At 39.9% G+C, this 23461-nt stretch overlaps 1 protein-coding gene across 2 annotated transcripts; it reads left to right on the top strand.

Annotated features, from left to right (window-relative positions):
• Positions 1-2556: 2556 nt before the first annotated feature.
• On the top strand, positions 2557-23344 carry zyx (zyxin). 2 transcript variants are annotated; one of them, XM_014993011.2, is made up of 10 exons: positions 2557-2948; positions 13076-13311; positions 14057-14313; positions 15475-15561; positions 17033-17569; positions 18876-19017; positions 19438-19607; positions 19856-20034; positions 20329-20449; positions 20530-23344. In XM_014993011.2, exons 2-10 carry the CDS (start codon positions 13089-13091, stop codon positions 20641-20643), a joined length of 1830 nt encoding a protein of 609 aa, XP_014848497.2. In that variant the 5' UTR covers positions 2557-2948; positions 13076-13088; the 3' UTR covers positions 20644-23344. The 2 variants fall into 2 exon arrangements, with proteins under 2 accessions (XP_014848497.2, XP_014848496.2); XM_014993010.2 differs by lacking the exon at positions 2557-2948 and adding an exon at positions 3840-4433.
• Positions 23345-23461: the final 117 nt, after the last annotated feature.

Below are 23461 nucleotides of genomic sequence, written 5' to 3'. Positions count from 1 at the left end.
AACTCTTATTGCTAAAAGGCTTTCGTTAAGCAACGCTTCAATGGTTTGTCCGCAGTAATATGTATCCTGTCAACAGACACCATGAACCTCTTGGCTGCATGTCTGACTCATGGTCCACCAGCACAGACTGTCAGTTTAGTTGGACAATCAAGACTTGGAAAGTTTTCAGCTGTGCGATGCTCTTTCCGGGTTTTGGTAAAACATTCTTTGACAGTTTTGTTCTTTGGTCTTCATGATGCTGTTTGTCCACTATAACGTCCTCTGAGGCCTTCATGGAGCAGCTGCGCTTATAGTACCTATATCTGGTACAAACCATATAATTTACCACTTTAGCTTATACAAGTAATAAAGTTAGAGAGCATCACAGAGTGTGCAGATGAAGACTTCAATTATAAGAAACTGACTTAGTGAACTAGGTTTGATATATATATATATATATATATATATATATATATATATATATATATATATATATATATATATATATATATATATATATATATATATATATATATATATATATATATATATGTATAAGATACTTGAATCAACATATGCAGTTTTAAACAACTGTTTTGCATTAAATTCTCAGTTTTCTTGTTTTCCTCGGACAAGACAACAAATGTGTCTTTTGAAAGACAAACATAGCGAGATCTAGACTACGTGTCTGGACTGAATGGAAATAATTTGCTTGTTCATAATAAGAGCTGAGGTTATGTGAGAAGGCAATAATTTATGTCAAGGAGCTGGAAATAATAGCACAGTCTGGAACACAAACTCGGAAACCGAGGAGAGAAACTGTGAAAAATGTGCAGCGATTTTAAAGGGAAGGAGACAAAAATTTGGCACATTACTGAGGGAGGGGTGAGGAAACTGTTCATTCCAAGGCCTGGCTGCATTCCAGCCTGTCTGGCTCTGAAACTGATGGCCTCCTGCTTTTTCTTTACCTTTACAGAGCCTAAGAAGTGCTTTCTCACTGCACGATCCCAACTTCAATCACAGCGCACCACACAGAGCTTCAAGCTGGAAACCCGAGGAGCAGAATGCTTGCTTCCCTCACCTGTGAATCAGAAAACAACCTTGTAAAATGAGGGGAAAAATCCAGAACAACAAACAAAGGCCTGTTCTTCTATATCACTGGCTGGAGAAACCGCAGACAAGATAAGGGCGGTCACGCTTGGCTGCAAGCTCACTACGTTTTCCGTGGAAAGCACGGACTGGAAATGGAAACGGCAAGAAACTGGAAACATTCCTGTCGTGGCACAATAGGCTATCAAAGACCCCCGGTGACCACTCCCTACAGCTCGCAGACGTGACCCCACGCAGCAGCAGGTTACACAACAGAGGCTTGCTGCAGCTCAGCCCAGAGTTTATGCACACTTTCACAACCTGAGCAGAGCGCAGCTCTGCTGTGTCTCAACATGAATCTCAAGTGATGACGTGGGCTTAGTGTGGGTTTATTTTCTCATTCGCAGTCCTTTATTCCCACAGTTATATTTTATTCAGATTTTACGTTGAACGCAAAATGGAACAAGACTGTGACATGGGAGAGAAAGGAAGGCGTGGTCTTCTATATTATTTATAATTATTAAAAATCTGAAAAGTGTGGCATGTGTCTGTAGTTGGTCACTTTACTCTGATACTTCTTCTTCTTCTTCTTCTTCTTCTTCTTCTTCTTCTTCTTCTTCTTCTTCTTCTTCTCCTCCTTCTTCTTCTTCTTCTTCTTCTTCTTCTTCTCCTTCTTCTTCTTCTTCTTAATCTATCTTACCAAAACTGTCAATCCTAAAATGCAGAACAAAATACAGATTTTAAGAAGTGGTTCTATTTCAACTCAAAAAATGTGCAAGATGGTTAAAAAAAGTGGTTTTTTGAAGGGCTCAGTCGTCACCATGTTAATACTCAGTTCCCACGATGAACCAGCAATAACTGCACCTCTAACAGGTGATACCAGTCAAAGGTAGTGGCCAGATAAGTGAAAAGGATGTGAGGTGTGTGTGTGTGTGTGTGTGTGTGTGTGTGTGTGTGTGTGTGTGTGTGCGTGTGTGTGTGTGTGTGTGTGTGCGTGTGTGTGTGTGTGTGTGTGTGTGTGTGTGAGTAGGACATACAGTCAGACATAGGGCTGGCTTACAGGATGGGCGGTGTCTCACATTAACACCAGGCTAAAGGTGACAACATCCTAATTATGAGGAGGAGCTTACAAACAGTTTTATATAATTCATTTGTCATCATTTATCACATGAAGGAGGGGTTTGGAGTAAAATCCAAAAAATGCTGAAGAACTCTTTGAGAGTAAATAAAAGCAAAAAAAATAAAAATAAAAAATAGTTTCCACAGTCCAGGCTGAGTGGAACTTATTTTCTTCAGCCACTGTACCTCCTTTTGTTTAAAGCCCTGACCGCTTTCTGAGTCTGTATCTAATCAAGTCCCCATTATCTCCCCCTCTCCGGGCTCCCTCATTCCCCCAGCCTGACCTTACATGGAGAGGTAAGGGGGTTGATGTCATTGAATGAAGAATGCTGTAAGAATCCAGAGAGAAAGGAGAGAGCTGGAGGAGAAGAACAAGGAAGGGGAGGAGGAGGATGAGGAAGAGGAGGAGAAAGAGGAAGAGAAGGAGGTGGTTCTGACTGGACCGTTTATGAGCACATATACAGAAACAGGGAAAGACGGAGAGAGAGATAGAGGGGTGCTGTTTACACAGAAATACACAAGTCCTGAGCCAAAGTCAGACGAGAAAGAACTTGTTTGGGAGGATGGTGTCATTCCTTTTCCATGCTGAAAAACTCAGGGGGAGGGTCTAGTAACCAGAGAGAGGAAGAGAGAAAGAGAAGTTGGTGTTACAGATACAAGCTCCGACCTCTTACTCATTCTGGACCGAGAAGAGGAATAAGAACAAAAGGAAGAGAGAGGGGAAGTTAAAGGGAGATCCATACCGCAGCTGTAATAACAGGGTAAGCTTTTTTCTAGCGAATCATTCAGCAACTTAGGAACTGTTGTCTTATGAATCAGATTGCAACAGGTTACCTAATAAGGTAAAGTCTTTTGACTGCATAGAGATGGTGCAGATTTTCAGGTTCTGATACGTGAAATGAAATGTCATCTTTGTGGAAATAGGCGCTTTGGATCTACCTCCAAGCAACGTTTTCTAATAGAGAGTACAGTAAGCTTATAGTGGGTGGTGTTCCCATCTTTTCAGTGGATAAGAATAAGTCTTCCTGAATATGCTGTGTAGTCTCATGGCTACGGTAAGCCATATGTGTAAATATTCAAGAACTAGTTCGTGACTACCCTCCACTAGCTATACATTTGCTCATAAGTTAAAAATCATGGTCTTTTTCACTTGTTACTGTTTGCAGCTTGATAAACTACTGAGAGCACATGTCTTGGGACACTAAAGTCCCAACTAGTAGGCTTCTTTTTGTGCAATAGTTGACCATTAGACCAATCTAGTCACTGACTGCCATGAAAAGTTGACCACATGTTCAAAATCCTAACATGTGAACTTTTCAACACCATCTCTGCTCACTCATTTACATATGATCCTTAAATGTGCAAGAGTTAACTAATTCAATCTAAATAGTCAATTAGTGCAGCTTAAACATGCACTTACTGACAGAAGCTTTTTAGTCATGTTTGTGAAATACTGGAACTACACAAATGTCAACTAATTAACCAGTGTATATTTCAGATGTACTCTCTCTAATGAACTTGTAAGCTGCACTTTGTCGATTTGTGTGATTTCTAGGTTCTACAAGTCAGTTTTCTGGATTTCTAGGTTCCTTCCTCTCTGCCTGATGTATTTTGTTTTTTACAATCAAAGTTATTTCACAAGTCAAAACGGTGTTTAAATAAACTGTAATTCTTGATTGGACGATTAATTCAGTCCTGGTTTGACTTGTCTGTATTTTGTGGATTTCATGCTTGGCACAATTTTATGTACACTTTAAACTAGTGCAGCAGGTGACCAACCAATCATTAGCATGAGCAAATTACTGTTTGTGGAACCATATAGTAAAACTAGCAGGCGAACGCTATCAAGAGTATCAGAGTATATACACAAACAGCCTGCCATACAACACGGTGATGGACACCGACGATAAAGGCATGGCTATGCGGAAGCTCCGACAGGAAGGCCAGCTTAAAAGAAAAAGAAGTTATAGATGCTAGGCAGCTAGTCATGCAGCTGGATTTAATAATTGAGAGCTTACACCACTAAATCAGATGACAGCGCAGTTAAGAGAAACCAGTGACTTTTCCATATGAGGTAAAAGGGGAAAAAAATGGGGCGGCGTTAACCACCGAAACCGACTGACCCACAGCGTGAAACGAGTGGAAACGTGGTGGGGTGTGTGCAGACTCGGAGTGCTCCGACCTGCTAACGTTACTATAGGTGGAAATCGGTGGTTTCATTGATCGGTCCGAGCCGGAAGGCAGAGGTGAGTGTCTGTTATTCTTCAGACCTCGGTTAAAATGTAGCTTTGTGAAAGAGCACAGATGCCGTTGTCACGGTAACGGTTTTCAAAGGTAGACTTAACACTAACGATTCATTTTAGTCATAAAAAAAATGGAACGCACCGTTAGCTTTGCTAGCCAGTCTGCTTCAGCTAATGAAACGTTTGCTTTGAATCACCTCTACGTTTAATGGTGGTATCTGCTCCTGTTTATCTGCAGTGTTTTCCACCACCGAGCTTTTGCTGACAGGCGTTGATTACTGTCAGATTAATCCGGGGGTTGTTGGAATGCTACGTCCATAATATAATGAGACGTTTTAAAATGCTAAACAAGCTTTAGCTGTGTCCATTGGCTGTTCTAGACTGTCACAAATAACCAAATAGTATTAAATACAACCTCATTTACAATGTATGTTCATTTTTTGCCAGTGTTAACAGTAGAATCGTAATAATAGAGGTTTGTATAATTTCAGTAAATTCACTTCCTGTCAAACTTCCTGTCATTGCACCATACTTTTTTTTTTTTTAAAGGGATGTTTGGTTGTCAGCCAATGAAGACCAGGTATATGAACATTATTTTGCTTCTGCCCCCTCCTTTGGAGGGTTTGATAGCAGAAACTCTAAATCCCATCTCAATCTATCTCTGGCATCTTTCCCTGTCGCAGTACTACATCCACAAACCTCCTCTGTGCTTTTCTCATTCTCCTCCCTCCCTGGCAACTTTGTATTCAAAATCTTTTTCCTAATATATCCTCCATCTCTCCTCCCGACATGCTCAAACATTGGTTGCCTGAATTTGTCTCCAAATGAATGATAAACTAATTTATAATCTTTTCTATTGTATGTCACTTCTAATAAAAAAACAGTATATATGCAGTGTCAATATTTTACTTGCAGTAGATAACTCTCATTCCTAGAGGCTTATCCTGACAGGAGGACCAAAGTCCAAAACAGACTATTGTCTTTAAACAACTCTGACCTCAAAAACATCGCAGTATTTCATGCAAATACTATTTTATGAACTTTTTATGTTTCCATTAGGTGATTACAAACACAGAAGGCAGTGATTATTTGTGCAAGACAGATGGGCAAGACATGGTGCACCACCAGTGATCGTTCTGTGTGAATATGTTGTAAGAACAGAAGATGTAAAGCATTTTGTAGTATCCGATTTAAATCTAAAGTAGCTAAAAAGCATAAATCATTTGCTTAATGCAATTTTATTTTTTTTAAGATGCATATCCTCCAACCTCCATCTCCCTTGTTCACATAATGATCCCTTGTTCACATAATGCTCAGTCAAATGTTTAAAGGTTCATAAAGTAGCATTTCATCAAACCACTATGGTTTTCCTTCTTTATTTTTTTAAGAATGTTGAAGTCCAGTTTGCTCCTCTCTGCTCTGAGGCTAGACATTAGCTTCAGTCTCAAAGACCAAACCATTTTTATTTATAGCAAATTAATATGAAAGAAATCGCAACCTCCTGAAACGGCAAATCCTGAAATGGCTCCAGTTTCAGTTCTTTTTTTTTGTGTGTGTGTGTGTGTGTGTCGACATCTTGTAAGCGTTCCCATTTCACCCTCACAGAGACATTTATTGTCCTTGACGTTTGTCTCCACCCGCTCCACCATAACTCTCCTCTTGTCTTCACCTCCTGTGCACTCCACATTTCTTTGGATGATTAACCCCAGGTGCTCAAGTTCAAACACTATCAGTACCGGTACATCTAGCATGTTTGCTCTTCCGTCTGTCTCCGTCTCATTCACACACTTGTAATCTGTCTCGCTTCTCTTGTCTTTCATTCTTACCATTAATGACTGTAAGGTATTTAACTGTGCAGAGTCTGACTTCAAGTGAACTTGAACGTATTTAGTAAATGTCAGTTGTGGTTGACACGAGTTGGCAAATGGTGCAAACTGAAGTAAACCGTCTAGAAAACGCAGAGTTCAGGGATACCTCATTAGTTTTACTAATCTCCCCATTAACTGACTGATTGCTGTGTTGAGATTATATGTAATTTGTTATGAATAATTAGAATATTTCAGGAAAAAACAACTGACCTGTCACTCAACTGCAGACTAGGCAACTGTATTGGAGGAATAATTGTGAAGTTGTTCATTAAACTCGGATATTTATTTGGCTTTTTTACTTATCTAGTTCATATGATGGGTATAGTAAATCTGGTTTTGTTATCTGCTGATAATATGGTGTGTTTGTGATGACTGTTTAATATCAAGAAATGCTGTTTCTGCATTTTGTACATTTCTCCCAGTCAGAGTTGCCTTATAAAATGATTGAGTGCCCATGTTGGTGTAGTAAATGGATGCTTTAACCTCTGTGGTTAAAAACTACCATTGCAGGAAGAGCTTGAGGTTTGTCTTTTGTTTAATGAGTTATCAGGGCTGACTCCAGGTTGTAAATACAGATCAATTTTCTTGCAGCTCTTAGACCCACAGATTGTTTTTCACTCTTACCCTGACCCTAGTAAACAGACGTCTATGTAGGTTGATGGTTTCATGTCTTTGTAAATACTACTCAGTTTTTGTGTACTTCCACCTAAACCAAAATGGCTAAAGCACTGGATGTTGTGTATTCTGATTGGCTAATCACTTCATCATAGCTGCAGACAATCATTTTTGGTCTGATTCACCAGTTTCACACATTTTTCTCCCATTTTTATTAAATAATTTATCTAGTCTGATGTTGGGGTGGGGGGGAGTGAATAAAGCGTTTGCAGGATTTTGCAGTAAGAACCGGAAGATTACGGGGAATTTAAGCTTTCAGAGATGCAGTATTTTAGGAAAGGATTTCTCCAGCTTTGGCATTGTCAAATTCTTTTGAGACTCAATCCAGGGCTGCCGTAAACAAACTGTGTTCAAGGACACCTTACTTTGAGAAGCTTCTGATATGAGGTGCTGGATCCATTGTTGCACATCCATTATCCCGGTACTCAGGGTAACTCGGTACTCTCGTGTTTTATTTGGTGGGGAGTCACATAAAACATGTTGACACAAACGGTGAGTCGCTCTGCTGATGGCTAGGGTAATGAGGAATTCTCCTTAATTGTAGCTTTCATGAGTCAAAACACACAAGTTATTTCAGAGTATCTCCCTGGCTGAAAGCGCTTCTTGTCTTCTGCTTGGATTTCGTGTGTTGGAATCTTGTGACTCTGCGTTGGCCTTCATTACGCTCTGTGTTGGTGAAGCACACAGAGGGGAGGAGCTGTGGGATACAGGATCCAGTAGCTGATGTTACAAGGTTTGAGATGTCCGCTTTAATGAATGTGAATAGAAATACCGCATAGCAACACAATACATAGCCAGTGACCTGTAAGACTGGGCTCAAAAGGGCCGTTTGTCCCGGCAGCAGTGACCCCCGGCCTAGACAGGCTTTCCCAGAAACCGTGTGTGTTATTAACATTAGAACAATGGGGAGTTTCAGTAGCCGCACACTGGCCACCAATACTGGAAGAAATGACTGAAAATACTGTCACAAATTGAAATTTGATATAACTAGATATTTATAAATAGTTGTTTTCTGATATTTTTTCCAATATAAATGATTGGAAATATTATAACTTCAAGATAACCTCATTGTTAAACCTGTTTTTGTTTTGTTCTCTTATACTTCATAATTTATTTGCAGTATTTAGCTATTTTTTTGACTCATATAGTCACCAGATTCTTTCCGTCAATCAGTTTTATTCTAACAAATTTTGCAAGCATCCTAAAGACTGCAGTGATGCTCTTTAGTCATCTTCGGTCACACAGCTGAAACCACATCTTTAAATATCTCTGGTTTTAGGACACTTGGGTTAACCAAAATTATTTCTACATTCTCCAAATACATGTCCTTGTTTATTAGATTTGTTTTTTTTTTTAATGGAGTCAAACATTTCAGGTATACTTCCAAAAAAATTCTTATAAATGTTTACTGGAATTTTGGCCCATTCCTCTGGACAGAACTGGTGTAAAATGGCTAGATTTCTGAAAATTTGGGGTCATTGTCCCTGAATTACGTTACATACTTTACTGACTTCTTCCTATCAGATTGGCCTTTTAGGCTGTAATGGTTTCACTGTGGATAATAACACTCTGTCTAAAGGACAGCCAGCATTATCACAAGGTCTTTTGCTTTTATTCTGCCGTTAGAATACACATTTCATACCAGAATGCGTTCATCTCTTTGATGTAAAACATACGTCACTGACAAAGTCATCCTGGTTTTCATGAAAGCATAGTGATCTCAGGGTATATAAATTTGTGAATTTAAACTAGGTACTAAAAAAAATTCTTACTCCATAATTATTCTGGAATTTAGTAAATGGAAGTAATTTTGATAATTCTAAATGACCTGGAACAGGAAGGTTTTGTCTGATTTATTGTTAGACATTGAGGGAGGAAAAGGATGTACAAGTTATACAATTTATGAAACGGATGGTGTTTGTGTTCAAACCCTGTTGAGGCACAGTTTTCTAGTTTGTGAAAACTGACTGCTCTGCCTCTGTGGTTTCAGTTTGGGGGCCCTTCAGAAAGCCTCTTGAATCCATCCCCCATTACAGCTGTAGGGTAGCTATGATTGAATGCAGTCTCGAGTGATGTCATTCAGTTCAAGTAGTGGGTGAGACTTGAATTAGAGGCTGAGGAAGGAGATTAGAAAAAAAAAAAGAGTTATGCTCTGCCACAGAACGTTAATCTGCATCTCCAGTTGTAAAAGGAAACCACAATGTCAGACATTTTCTGTTCTTTATAGGAATAAAAATAACAGAGTGGAGCTGCAAAGGGACTGGGAGAGTTGATTACATGGGAGCGGAAAAGACAAAAACAGTGACGTCATCGAGCCGTTGTGCCAGAAATGTTCTTCAGCAGAGGGTCTCCTCTGAGGCATCAGGTTTCAGGATACATTTGTAAGACCGTCTGAGGTTGAGAGCGTAGCTGATCTCACCAGACTGAATCCCTTTGGACTGCGTCGTGGGGGAAGATGAAACCTTGCCACAAGTTATCGTTCTTGTTGAATAATTAAGAGGACTTTTGTCTCTCGGAGACAAAGAGGCTTCAGTACTCCAATTACAGGACCAAATCACAGTCGGTACTATCCCTGTTAAGCACTCGCCTATAATAGATTTAAGTGTTCTGGCTGGAGTGCTCTGTTGATGGAAGTCCTCTTCATTTTAAATCAAGTAGGTCTTGATACAGAACACATTGACAGCAGCTTTACAAGTTGGTGCTCAGCACCTGTCCTCTATTCCGTTTTGCTAATTTCACCTTTTTGCATTTATTTTCCGGCAATTCTACAGATGCATAGTCAATTAAAACATCAGGGAAAACTTAATTTATTGCATTCATCTTCATTTTTGATGGCTTGCAGCTTATGAAACCCCAAGATTCCTTTTGATCGCAATTAACCATTTTCCTCACTGTTTCTTAATTGCCACAGTGAACTTTACAATCTTGATGGCTAAAACCTTACAAATTAGTTGTGGTTAGACACTGAAAGTCTTTTCAGGTGACCAAATGTATTAGTGGAAAGAAAAACCTTTTAATGCACAGCCCTTGAAATATAACTTTTTGCATTGCATTCAATCAGTTCTTTCAATTGTGATTTTATTGATATTGTTAGAATTCTGATTAGTTATGAAGCTATAATTTTTGTGGTATATGAAAATGTTGAGCCACTAAAAAGTGTGTCCATTTTCTGGGGTTTCTTTTGCATAAGTTAAAGAAGCGGTGTGGCATGTAGGTGATCATCTTGTGGTTCTGCTGAGGTTTTAAGAAAACCAGGGTTATTTTAATGGTGATCTTCAGGTCATCCACATTGTTGGGTATGGTGTCTCTCAGCATCTTCTTGACCCCATAGACTCTTTATAGGGTTCAGGTCAGACAATTTTGCTGTCCACCCATCTACAGAGATACCACGCCAAATCCTGCTAGAAATGAAATCAGCAGCTCCAAAAAGCTCGTCAGCAGAAGAAGACATTAGTTTGTTCAAGGAGATTTCAGAGAATGGTGATTCAGCAGACTCCCACCAATTTCTCAAAGGTTACAGCAATTCCAACAATAAGGACACACGTGGAAACAGTTAAAAGGTAGCTGCATTTTAGAAAAGGATTTCAAGTTCAAGGATTATAGAAAAGGCCTGCTTCTCATAAAGGTACCCAAAACCAGGTGAAAGTTTTAAATGCCTTAGTGTTTGAGGAAGTATGGAGCATATTTGCACACGTTATCGCCTTGGAAGTTCCTCATCATCATTTACAATGACATAAGGCTTTTGTCCATTCCAGTGTTTAGACTGGAGCAGAAGGAAGGATTAAAACAAGTTTTCTTCCCCCAAAGTTGATTTGAACTGCCCTGTTTCCAGATGTTTAACCTAAAACATGTTTCCAGATGTTAAACTCTCGAGTTAAAGTACTGCAATTAATTCCTTGTATTGTTGTAGTTGTAGCAAGTTGGTGCCGCGAGTTGCCAAGTGGTGGACATTTGAGCAGCCAATGTTTCTAAAATTTCATGATTCATTGTAAGAAGTCTTACCCAATGTCCTGTGCATCAGCTGACACACCTGTGAAACAACTTGGCTTTAGCTCGGACATATAAGGTTAAAACTGTTTTTTGATGAATGCTGACACAGAAAACAAACTCTCCTCTGAACTGTACGGTTTTATTTCGCTCTGAGAACTTTGAAGAGTTGAGTGTGTCCCATCAAAAAGCAACAAGGATAGAAAACATTTTTAACATTGAGAAAGAATGCTCCCAAGGTCCTAACTCTGTTTTCCGACATTAAGAAAACCCCGATGAGTAATTTATTTTCTTCTGACACCCTCTAAAGCACTGTGTTGAAACTCCTCACTTATAAAGCATCTTGGGATGACTTATGTTGTGGTGCAACATGAATAAACCTAATTGGCTACACCAGAAGAGGACAGTTTTCTCGTAACAAAAATATGTTCTCTTACAGTTATTGAAGTTTTCAGAGTTTTTTTTTTTTTTTTTTACTTTTATTTTTTTGTTACATTTGCTATACATCCAATATTCACACATTAATGGTACCACTTCTAGCATTCTTTTACATTGATATTTAGTTGGTTAAACAATTCACTCCAAGCCCCATGCAGCACAATAAAAGGCCTTTTTGCCTATAAGGTGTTTCGAATTGATTTTATAAGGGACTTGGACCAGAAAGGCAGACTTCATGCACTAAATATGTATATAACTATGTCATGTCTGTTATGTAATAGCCATTCAATAGTGACTCTCTGAAAGCCTGTGTCTGGTTACCAAATAATGCTACTCTGGTCTCACACTCATGTAAAATGCTTTGGGCTGTTGTTTGCAATTATGAATGACTGAAAATGGCCCCTTTCTTTTCTTTAGTGACTCACATTTAAGGGAACATTGGCGTTGATTTGCTTGAGCTAAGACAGAAAATAAATATGATGATTATGTTGACCTCACTTTGACTAATTGTTTCCTTGTGTTCACTCGTTCCTTCTCCGGTCGTGACCGTGGCGTTCATCAGATATGATCTGTCAAAGGCTTCATTGAAAGTCGATGGCTGTTCTAGTTTACCTCCTCTGTGATGTTGTGTTGCAATCTGTTGCTATGTGGAAGTGCAGGCAGTTTCCTGAACGGATGTCTGTGTCCACATGTGGGTTTTGGTGGTACTGAAGGGTCACATGGGGCAACCGTACAAACAACCTCGCTTCTGGGGAAAGTTCATGCAGGCGTTCTTCACAGCGGCGTATTCAAACTCCCCAGGAACTCTTGAAAGCGTCACCGAAATGATGTCAACAACTTGTTTAGCCACCAGAGTGTTTCGTACAACTTTTTTTCTCTCTCTGTTTGTGATGCGACTCGCGTGAAAATGCCTTGGTGATTTGGTGATGATCATTACTTATGGAAAGTGGCTGTTCTCAGAAACGTTACTATTGCTGAGCTTTATGACTCTGTAAACGGCCGGGCGCTACACATTGTAAATTACCTCCAGCATCTGGGAGTTTATAAGCCAATTAAAGACCATCACACACTTTGTTTTTTCTCACTTCATTGGAAACTGTCTGCACAGTTCTTGTATTTAGGTAACTCTAACCTGAGAGATGGTTCATACTTCCTTTTTATTATGCTCTTTTAATTAAAGTAGAACATTTTAAGACATGGGAAGACTTATTACTTTTATGTTGGGTATCGAGACACTTTTAACCAAGATAATAAATTAAAATCTCAAACAAACTTTATAGGTATGATGATATGAGTATTTTTTTTTTTTCATTTCAAAATGCAACAAATAGAAAAACCTTGTCACTTTGAATGCATTCCCGACATCTTTTCGTAACATCTGAGTTGTGCTGGTGATGCAGCCTCTAAAGCTGGTATGCATTAGTGTGCAGTTTGCATGCCAAATGTTTCACTGATGCGTCATCCCCACTGTTCTCACAGCTCGACGCCTGACGTGTATATTCTCCAGAGGAATGCGAACCCTGTGGCATTTGTCAGCTGATAAATATTGGTTTAATCTTCGGGTGTGGGAATGGTGAAGCAGTCTGAGCTCACCTCCAACCTGCCGCTGTGAGATGAATTAAAACAATCCTGTGTGTTTATCGGTTGCTTATTTTCCTTCTCGCCGTTTGTCCTCAGATAAATCCACAAAATGGACGACTCCAACGGCAGCAAGCCGCTTGTGGTGACATCATCTCTGAACTTCAAAGTCACCACTCCGTCTTTCTACAACCAGCCCAAGAAGTTTGCTTCTGTGGCTCCGCCAAGGCCCAAAAGTCAGACCCCTCCCTCGGCCCCATCACCGACACCCGTAGGGACGGCTGTGATTGGTCGTGTTGGAGACATGCCTCCGCCGCCCTCGTCGCTCTCTGATGGTATTTGCATTATTTAATCTCTCTTTTCCCCGTGGCAGCAGCTTTTTTTTTTCAGTACTTCTTGTGTGCGGTTGGTGTAATTGACGCAGCATGTAAACATAACTTTTGTAAATATACAAGAAAATTACACAGGCTTGAGATTGGGATAAATACAAGTAGGACGTTTCCATTCTGTAAATGTTGGGCATTGCTTTAGTTTTCTTTTGCTATGTTTATGTTTGTTTTTCCTGTGTTTTGCTAGCAACGGTTGTTTTTATGGAGACTTTTACAAATGCATGCAGCTTGTGGTGGAAACTTTGGGGCTCCTGTTCACTGTTGATGTCATCAACCAATCAGCATACACAATGTCCCCCAGTCTTTCATTGTACACTTATATTGTCTGGCCCAACCCAGTAACTTGAGTTCCCTACGAACGTGTGAGCTACAGGTTCAAAAGTGAGACCAGAAAGAGGAAGAAACTCTTCCAGCATTCTCACTTCTAGTTATCTAGACTATAAAAAGCATCTTCTGTTTTTAAAGAATTTTTATTTTTTTATTATTATTTTAAGCTTCCAGTAAGCGGATTGAAAAGTTGAATTGCTTTGAATAAATCAGATTTTTGAGATCAATATATTTTGATTTTATTGTTTTTGAATTAAAATATGTCAATCACTCTGATGTAGAACTAGATGACCATGCATTAAAAAAATACTGTGGTATGGCCCCTGATGCCTTGTTTTACTCAACCCCTTCTCACTTTTATCAGACTTCCCTCCTCCTCCTCCTCCTCCTCCATTGGATGACGATCTGCCAGCCCCTCCCCCTGAATGTCCCATCCCACCTCCTGCCTCCGATGCCCCCGCTTTTCCTGCTCCGCCTCCGGTGGCCGATGACCTCCCCCTCCCGGCTCCCCCTGAGGAGGCGGCCTGTCCACCCAGCTGTCTCTCTCCCCCTCCTCCCCCACCACCTCCACCTCTTCCTGCTTCCAGTTCAAGTTTTCCAAATGCTGCTGGGAACTCACAGGTGAGTCACTTTGCTTCAGTCTTGTGCTTTGTCAGTCTGTAGACTGGAAAGCATTTGGTTTATGTTATTTAGTCTGTAGATGACCTGGAGATTTTCTGTCTTGATTTTTTTTTTTTTTTTTTTTTTTTTTTTTTTTTTTTTTAAAACCCCACAACTTACGTTAGGTCATTTATGAAGTAGGCAGTCGGTCACATCAGTTTGTTGCACTGGATCTAAAGTGCTATCAGATTAAGGGAGATTCAACACAAATTCACACCACACTTTTCAGATAAAGACAAAGTATCCTTTTTATTTTCATTTTAAATAAAGGATGGTTGTTCTCAAAACACATTTTAATGACCAATTAGTAAATTTTTGATGCAAATTAAAATCCAGACAGGAATTATTCTACTTTATTGGATGAATTTTGTTTATATGGTGGCTTGAATTTACAAACAGTTTTCTTTTTAATAAATTGAAAAAAATCTAAAGTCTGAGTGTGTGCTCAGGCTGTAATCTGACAAGATGTTCTGTTTGCTTGTGCGTTTTCTCGCTTACTTTTGCAGGGGTGAACAAGTACTTCATATTTTACATCACTGTTGTCAATGTGAGCCAAAAATATTGTAATGAATAACTATCTTACTGACAAATACTGAAGACAAACTTTACTCTATGGAAGTCTGCCCCCGTTTTATGCTTAACTTATTTTCTTGGCCATTTGCAGAGCAGCTCGTATCATGTCTAGTGATGATTTTTTTCTTCTCCGATCAACCTGTTCTCATTTAGCCAGGTTTCTTCTTGCCACTCAGTGGCCGTAAACTCTGTGTGAAACGCATGCATTCATCTAACCCAGTGGTGTCGAGCTACATTCCTCAAAAGTGGATGATGTCATGCAGATTTTAGTTAAGTCTCTGCTCTGATTAAATGTTTGAATTGCCTACTCAGAATTTCATTCAATTCTGCAGAGGCCTCGTAATTAAACGTTGCTTTATTGAAACTGTGTTTAAATATCGTAAACATACAACATATTCCACCTTTGAGGACTGATGGACTGACTGAATTTTTTTTTTTTTTTTTTAGGAACCACTATGGTTCCTAAAATCCTAATTTTGTCTGTAAATTGAAATTGGAGTCAATAAATGTACTTTTTGTAATTTTTCACCTCTTTCTTTCCTTCATCAGAGACAAATGGAGAAACAGACGAACTTTGACAAGAAACTTGGTTCTCTGACTGAGATGTTGGAAACTAGAGCATCTTTCAGTCCCAAGGTACATTGCACAGACAATGGGTGGGGACGGGGGTCTCTAAAACACTTAAGAAACAGCAGGAATTGATGTTTAAGCTCCAGCAAAATAAAGAGAAACAAAGAAGTAAAAGGGCAGCAGGCTCAAGAGGAATAACAATGGGGGGGGGGAAAACTGAGTTTCACAGTGAAAAGTTAAACCAAGTTTGGTCAGTGGCAATTGTTTGGAGATTTTCAAAAGTCACTCATCTGCTCAGCTTGAAAAGCTCATGAAGGGAAATGCACACATGACTCACAAGATTGAAAGAGAAAAACCCAAAAAAAAAAAAAGTAAAGTTACTGGTGATTCATACTGAGAGAGGAGCTTCATGCGGAAAGGAAGAGTGATGCACAGTGAGGCGAACTGAGAGCGTTAGGGTGTGATTGAGCCAGAGTGTGCTGCCAGAGTCTCTGTAAGAGGGCCATAAATGGAGTGTTTCATCTGACTGGGAGGTACTGAATCACAGTAGAATAACATTGGCCCCAAACCACAAAATAAATGTCAGAAAGATAAAGTACTTCTGATAAGCTCAAACTGTGAGGCTCTTTTAGGTTTTTAGTTTAATCAGTGTATCAGATTTGGTGTAATAAAGGTGTCTGCCTGAAGTGTATTAGTCTGGGGGGCTTATACAGCAGATATTAACTTCCCGGTGCTGAATTTTAAATATGGTAAATAGAAATTTAACTCCAATAGCTTTAATATGAATGGGGACCTATTATGCAAACTTGACATTCTGTGTATTTTTGTACTTCCATTTGGGTTTCTACAGCTTCTAAAAACAACCCAAATGCTTAAAAAAAACACTCAGCCACTAATAAGTTGAATAAGTTAAAGGTTTTTGGAGTCTGGAAAGTGAACTGTTTAAAAAAAAAAACTGTTGACTCACTGTCACAAATCAGAAAACACTGCCCATTACCTAGCAGCTCCAGCACATTTGGTCAGCTGGTTTTACAGCTGTATAAGCTGTGCAATGTTTACTAGAAAAGACGAGTGTTTTGTTGTTGACTCACCATCCAGAAACCATCTGCTGCATTCTTGTTGGTTGTGGAGGAGGCTCCAGTTCTGCTTTTCAAACATTTACGGTTGTATAACTGCGCATCTTTTTGCAGCCATTTTCACATGCAAGTGTAAATGTTGAGTTTGGGGTAGGAGAGGCCAGCAGCAGATTATTTGGATTTAAAGTGACAAGACGCCGTAAAACAGCTCATTCTGGAAATGGGCTCAAAATAAGCATGAGTGACAAAACTGAAATCTCATTATCTAAAAATTATTTGTGTAGCCCATAAGCATATCCTAACCTGTTCAAGAAAGCATAATTGGTCACCTTTAAAAACATGATTTCTTTGTGTGCGTGTGTGTGTGTGTGTGTGTGTGTGTGTGTGTGTGTGTGTGTGTGTGTGGCATCTGCTTGCATCAAAGTCTATAAATTCAGGGTTTTGTTGTTGATCATCCACAGGCACCAAGTCAGTATTCATCTGCACCAGCACCCAAGCCTCCAGGTGCTCCTCCAACTGCTCCCAAACCAGCCCTCTCTTTCCTTCCACCTCCTGAGATGGGGGACCGGCCCCCTCCTGCTCCCTGGGCGGAGGAACTCAAGGCCAGAACGAACCCCGGCGCCCAGCCTTTCACCAAGCCGCCTGCTGTGGCTCCAAAGTTTGGAGGGAGGATGACGACGTCGTCCTCTTCGCTGGCGCAAAAGATCAACCAGAACCTGAACCAAGCAGCCACTCCAGTAAACAGCGCACCAAAACCTTCTCCTCCCACAGCCACCATCTCCTTCCCACCACCACCAGCAGCTCCACCAGGACCTCCTGCTCCACCAAATTACGCTACTGCTCCTGTAGCACCTAATCACATAAAGACTTCTCCCTTTGGGAGTCAGGGGAATGCAAACCAAAACCTTCCTGCTGCTGTGCCTCCTCCTCAACCCAAGGCCAAGACATCTCCACCATCCTCCTTCAGCCAGCCAATGAAAACAAGCCCTTCGCCAACGGTACGTTCCTGCTTTTTGCTTCGGATGTACTGTTCAACAAACCGGTTTAGTTACAGGACCGCTGGTAGAAATCCTTAAGATAAAGCTGTCGTTTTATTGCAGTGAAATAATCTCTCACTAAATAATGCCGTTTTTCTAACGGTAAAGCTTGCAGAGAGGTTGTGGGTGATGGCAAGGTAATTTGAGGTCCTCACCTCGCATTGTGAATCACAATTTCAGTTTTAAATTTTTAATGTTTTAAATAGCTCTAGCTGCAACTGTAGGAGCGTTTGTGTCAACTGTCAATATTTTTTGCAATTTCGTTGTCATGTCTTACTAAGAATGTGCCACCCTAAGGAATGGCAACAACTGCATTAGTTGTCACTCCAGCACTTTTTCTGATATCCAATTAAACAGAAGAGAATGATGGGAAAATGTAGCAGCTTTGGATATGCAACTGTTTGGAACCAGGCATCAAACATACATCGACGACTATCAGGAATGTGCTCGGATTAAAAGTTGAACTTTACCATATATTTTACTGCAGTTTAAAGATTGATTTTAAAGCTTTTCACACAGCTTTACTAGAGTGGACAATAATTGTTGAGCATGCTGTGCTTTAGTTTTAGTAGTTACAAGGTAGGAGTGTAGTGATGCCTAAAACTCTCAAGACGAGATGAGATTTTAGTAACACTTGAGAAAACAGTTATCCTGTAAAAAGCCTTTTTTCTGCCACAGAAAAAAAATCAACAAACTGCTTATCTTTTTCTGATTTATTTTTGTATCTTGAGACCTTTGGTCAGTGTTTCAACTATGCATGGTCTGCAGTAAAAAACCCATTTCCCAGCTGATATTGATAGGATGTTGCTCAATGTACTTCTAGACGTCCAGCCATCGGTTGTTATAGCGACGCTGTCTGCCTCCTGCGGAGTCTGAACAACTTGCAGTGCTTAAATGTTATTCATGTTTCCTCCATTAAGCTTTTGCAATTTATTATTTCTGCCAAAAATACAAAAAGCTGCCAAAAAATTATTTAAGGATAGTCGGGACGTCTTCTCTTACAAGTTCACCAGGCGAAGCCACGCTGACTGCAACTGGCTAGTTCTCGTAAGACGGTTGTCGCCTCCACGAGAAATAATATCGCAAGATCTTGTAAGATGAGATCTGGTTGCCCCTCCTACAATTACATTTTATTTTTTTTTGCCAGTGACTGCATTTAAATAATGTTTGAGCATAAATTCAGTTGTGTGTTTTAGTCATAACTTATAATAATACCAAAAAAAGCGCCATTTGCACTTCACGCGTTTTTCTGTTTTGGTGTGGACAGCCGTCTCCTCCTGGCCCAGTTTCCATTCCTGGCGGTGGCGTCCCACTAAACATGAAGGAAGTGGAGGAGCTGGAGAGAATGACCCAGGACTTCATAAAAAACATGGACAAACAAGCCCCCATCATCACCTCCCCTCCAACAGGTACGACTGTGTTTCACAAACAGAGACAGTAATCACTCCTCTCTTCTCATGCAGCTATTTTCCACACTGATTAGAAAATCATTAAACTTTATGTCTGCTTCGCACCGTGATTATCAGTACTAATGTAGATGAATGGCAGATGTCGTTCTCATTCATTGCAGTCATTAAGCAGCTTTTGATTAAATGTTTTGGAACAGATTCAAGCAGGAGGTTCATCAATATTTCCTATGAATAATTAAAAAAAATTTTTGTAGTGTTTAAAAGCAGCAGATGTGTGTCTTAAGAGTTTAAATGAGCCTACTGCATCTGCGCCCAACAGTTTATGACACTAAAAACAAGCAGTAGTGATTAGAAGCTCATCTCTGTCAACGAAGAATGTTTTTATTCTACTTGTTTGTACATCTTCTGGTTTTTCCTCAGAGGTTTGTGGGAAGTGTGGCGAGGCTCTGTCCCGTACGCAGCCAGCGGTGAGGGCCATGGACAAACTCTTCCACTCCAACTGCTTCTGTTGCATGAGCTGCCATCGCCCCCTGCAGGGCATGCAGTTCTATGACAGGGACGGCACGCCACAATGTGAAGACTGTTATGTGGTGAGGAGGCACAGTTCATATGCAGCATACACAGATGAGTTGTTGTGTCAACTCCTCTGTAAAATTAAAATGTAGCAGGCTAGGGGAAAAAAAGTCAAAAGGTTGATGTAATCGTTTTTGGTTTTGCAACTTAATAGGTCCCACTTTATGAAGCTCGTCAAGGTTTTAGTATTTTCTCTTTGTAAAAACGGCTAAACGCTCAGCACATTCATGAGTTTCCTTGTTTAATTTTATTTTGTGCTCGTTAGAATTCCCTGGCCGTCTGCTCTCGGTGCGGGGAGAGAATCACTGACCGTGTGCTGAAGGCTGTGGGACAGTGTTTCCATGCCCACTGTTTCCGCTGCAGCACCTGCTCCTGCGTACTGGAGGGCGCACCATTTATCACTGACGACAACAACAATCCCTACTGTGTGCAGGATTACCACAGGTGCCTGAAAACTCTTACAACAGTAACTCAGTGTTATGTGCTTTTGGTGGGCGGGGGGAGATTCTTATGAAAAAGAGGTGTGTGGATAGTCGAATCTGGCATAGATATTGTGGAAAGCAGCTGAAACATGAAGACAGGATTCAAATTTGAGCTCTTTTCAATTAGGAGGATTTTTTTTTTTGTCTCTGAATCAAATTTTATTTAAGATCAGTTATTGGCTGTCTTTGTGCTTTATAATGTTTTACTGTGAATCCATGAGAAATGACCAACACCCTCTGCGTCGCTCCCTGGCAGACGTTTCTCTCCTCTGTGTGTGAGCTGTAACGAACCCATTATTCCCGACCCCGGCAGCGAGGAAACGGTCAGAGTGGTGGCCCTCGATAAAAACTTCCACCTCAAGTGTTACCGCTGTGAGGTAAGGCGTTTAATGATCAGCATCTCCTTTAAGTAGAACCATATTCTGGAGGAAGTTAAAACATGTTATTCGCTCCCCAGGACTGCACTCGCCCTCTCTCCATCGAGGCAGATGAAAACGGCTGTTACCCGCTGGACGGCAAGATCCTGTGCATGAAGTGCCACACCAAGCGAGCCAAGCAGGCCGCGCAGTGATTGGCTGCCGTCGCCTCTCTCAGTTAAACTATGAACCAAATCCAAAAGCACAGGATTAATTCAGCTGCCGATTTGCCTTTGCAACAGGGCTTTGTTTAGTTTATTGTGCGCAGGTGTGTTTGTCTGTGTGAGAATGTATTGCATCGTTTCCAAAAAAAAAAAAAGTATGTTTGCATGCAGATTCAGTGTAGTATTCCTCTCGTCTTTGACCACTTTATCCAGTGCAGAGGTAATGTTCTGCACTGAATTAAAGCCCCTGTGTATTATTGCAAATCTGCAAAGCTCCAGGCATCCATCTAGCTTTTTATCATGTGTATACTACAGCAGAGTTTAATGTGCCAAATCAATGTTTACGCTAAAAATTACAGCAGAACTTGCACAGGAGCCATCTGATAAATCTAAAGTTGCCTTTCTCTGTCTCTTTCCTAAAAATTGTAAATAAGACCAAGAACTGAAATATTTCCATTTTAAGACCTTCGCCTGGTTTCTTTTCCCCTGACGCTTTTGGATCCACAACTGATTTGTTAGCGATGCATCGATCTGAAATATGTGGCTGATTTCCGAGCACTGATTTTTGTAAACCTTTGCTTTTCTCAGTTTTATCAGATTCTGAGTTCTTTTTTTTTTTTAAGAACCATAAATAACAGCATTCAAAATATTCTTTTCAAGCTTTCTCACTGCGATTAGCCGTAGCTTGTGTATATTGGGAGCAGAGGCAATGTCACCGTTTGTGAGAGAGCAGTTGCTGTTCAACAGGATGTTAATTTAATATAGGATAATAAGAGTTCACAGTTTAAATGACCTTTTCTGTGTGGCATCAGGTGTTGGCACCTGTACCATGGTTACCTAGACTCTTTGGGCATTCCCTAGAAAATATGGATCTTAAACTTAAATCTGGCATTTTCCAACAGCATGTCAGAGGCTCAGAAGTATAAACATTACTGTTACACATTTAGCATTCCTGTTAAAGTATAACATTGGTTCTGTGTCTGTTCGCCTTTGCCAACTTTATAAAAATATTCCCAAAGTTGGAACAAATGGACTTCCGCCTGTGGAGGGTTTGTTTTTGTACAGAATGATCAAATCAAAACAGCAGTAACATGAAATGACCAGCATCTAGCCCAAGTGTAGCTTTCTGTTGTGGCGACCTCTATGGACAGTTGACATAAATCTATGGAAAATGGTTTCCTTTTGTTAAACAGCTTCTTTCCTTCATGTTATGCGCTTTCTCTCTGTTTTTACCTCAGTGGATGCATTTTCTCGGCAACTCTCACGCCGAAGATTTTTGTTGCTACTGCAAGCTGGCAGCGCTTGGGTGTGGTGCATTCACTGACCAAAAAAAGTGTCCGATTTGTCTGTGTCCAGACTGAAAAAAAAACAAAACAAAAAAAAAAAAAAAACAGGCAATTTCAAAGTGCGCCTCTAACTTTTGTACAATAGCGCAAGAAGCATCAGCAACCTGATCATTAAGGCTTTGTCCCTGCAAATTAGGTTAATGGTGCTTGTATCAACTAATTTACTCTGTTAGAGACACTTAATATCAGTGACCGTTGCTATGAGCTTTCGCTGTGAATTTCTCGATTTTGAGGCATGCGTTTGACTTGCGCCTTTGCATTTTCTCTTTAGTTCATGTGTGTAAGGGCAGATTTACAACAAAATTAACTTTATCTAAAACAGATAAGAGCTGAATAAAGTATTTTGAGATGCATGTTTTCTTCCGATGAACAAATCGGAAGGTTTGCCAAGCACAGACGGAAATGTGTAACGGCAGACCGGCTATGCCAGCAACATGGCTGAAATAGGACCTGTAAGGTATTCTTGCACAGTGCCATAGTGAACTTAAATGGTGTTCTATCTTCACTTTTGACTCAGAACAATCCCTGCACATAATCATTTTTAAATAAAAACAAGTATAGATCTATAGTAGCTTTAATAGAGAGCATTTCCTAAGGTCTTCAATGTAATTTATGGATCTAATGTTAAAAAGTATTAATGTGTGTCTGAGCATAATAGAACTGCAAAAGCAGTTGGATTTCACAAATCAGATGGCAAACTTAAACTCCGATCATGTTTCATGTTATTAGTATTGCTCAGTTTTGTTCTATTGTTGTGAATACCACTATTTTTTGTTTTTCAGCCTTTTACACTCGAGTTTGTTCCTGTCGGTTACATAAATGTCATTCCTACTCTACTGCAATGTGCTTCAATGATGGAATTCAAGACTTTCATTTTGGCAACACTCCTGTTCCAGTATTCCACTGATTTTTTTTGTTTTGTTTTGTTTTGTTTTCTTTCCAGTAAACCTTGTGTGCTGTTGTGGAAAATAATTTCTGAGTAAGAAAATAGTTTGTTGTGCTTGAATTGAGCCTGGTGCAGCGAAATACCAGAATGAACTCAAGATGATAGTGATGCATGCTTTACTCCTAGTATTATGTCTTCTGTATTATGCGCCAATGTTTTTTTAACTTTGTTCCCGAGTCTTTGCCATCACTGTGTATTTTAGGTATGACGCTTCAGTGACTTGGCATTACATTGTGCATCATTGTATTACCTGTGAATGCCTTGTCTTTACATATAACTTTTTTATATATATACATTTGATACATAAGAATGTGTTAAAATGTCATCATTTAGCCTCGACCCTTTATTTTTTTTTTGGCTGTATCAAAAGATCAAATAAAAAATAAATACTTATTGCCAATTGTTTGTGCATATTTTCTGCTTTTTTGAATTTTTGATACGTGTCCAGTTTTACTCTCCACGTGACTTCAGTGAAACTTGTTTTCTGTGCTTTTCTGTCGGAATGGGACCTCCAGGC

The sequence above is a fragment of the Poecilia mexicana genome, unplaced genomic scaffold, assembly GCF_051168715.1.
Source record: "Poecilia mexicana isolate PSO_F unplaced genomic scaffold, ASM5116871v1 scaffold_16, whole genome shotgun sequence".
Lineage (NCBI taxonomy): Eukaryota > Metazoa > Chordata > Actinopteri > Cyprinodontiformes > Poeciliidae > Poecilia > Poecilia mexicana.
This window is presented reverse-complemented; position numbering and strand designations above follow the sequence as displayed.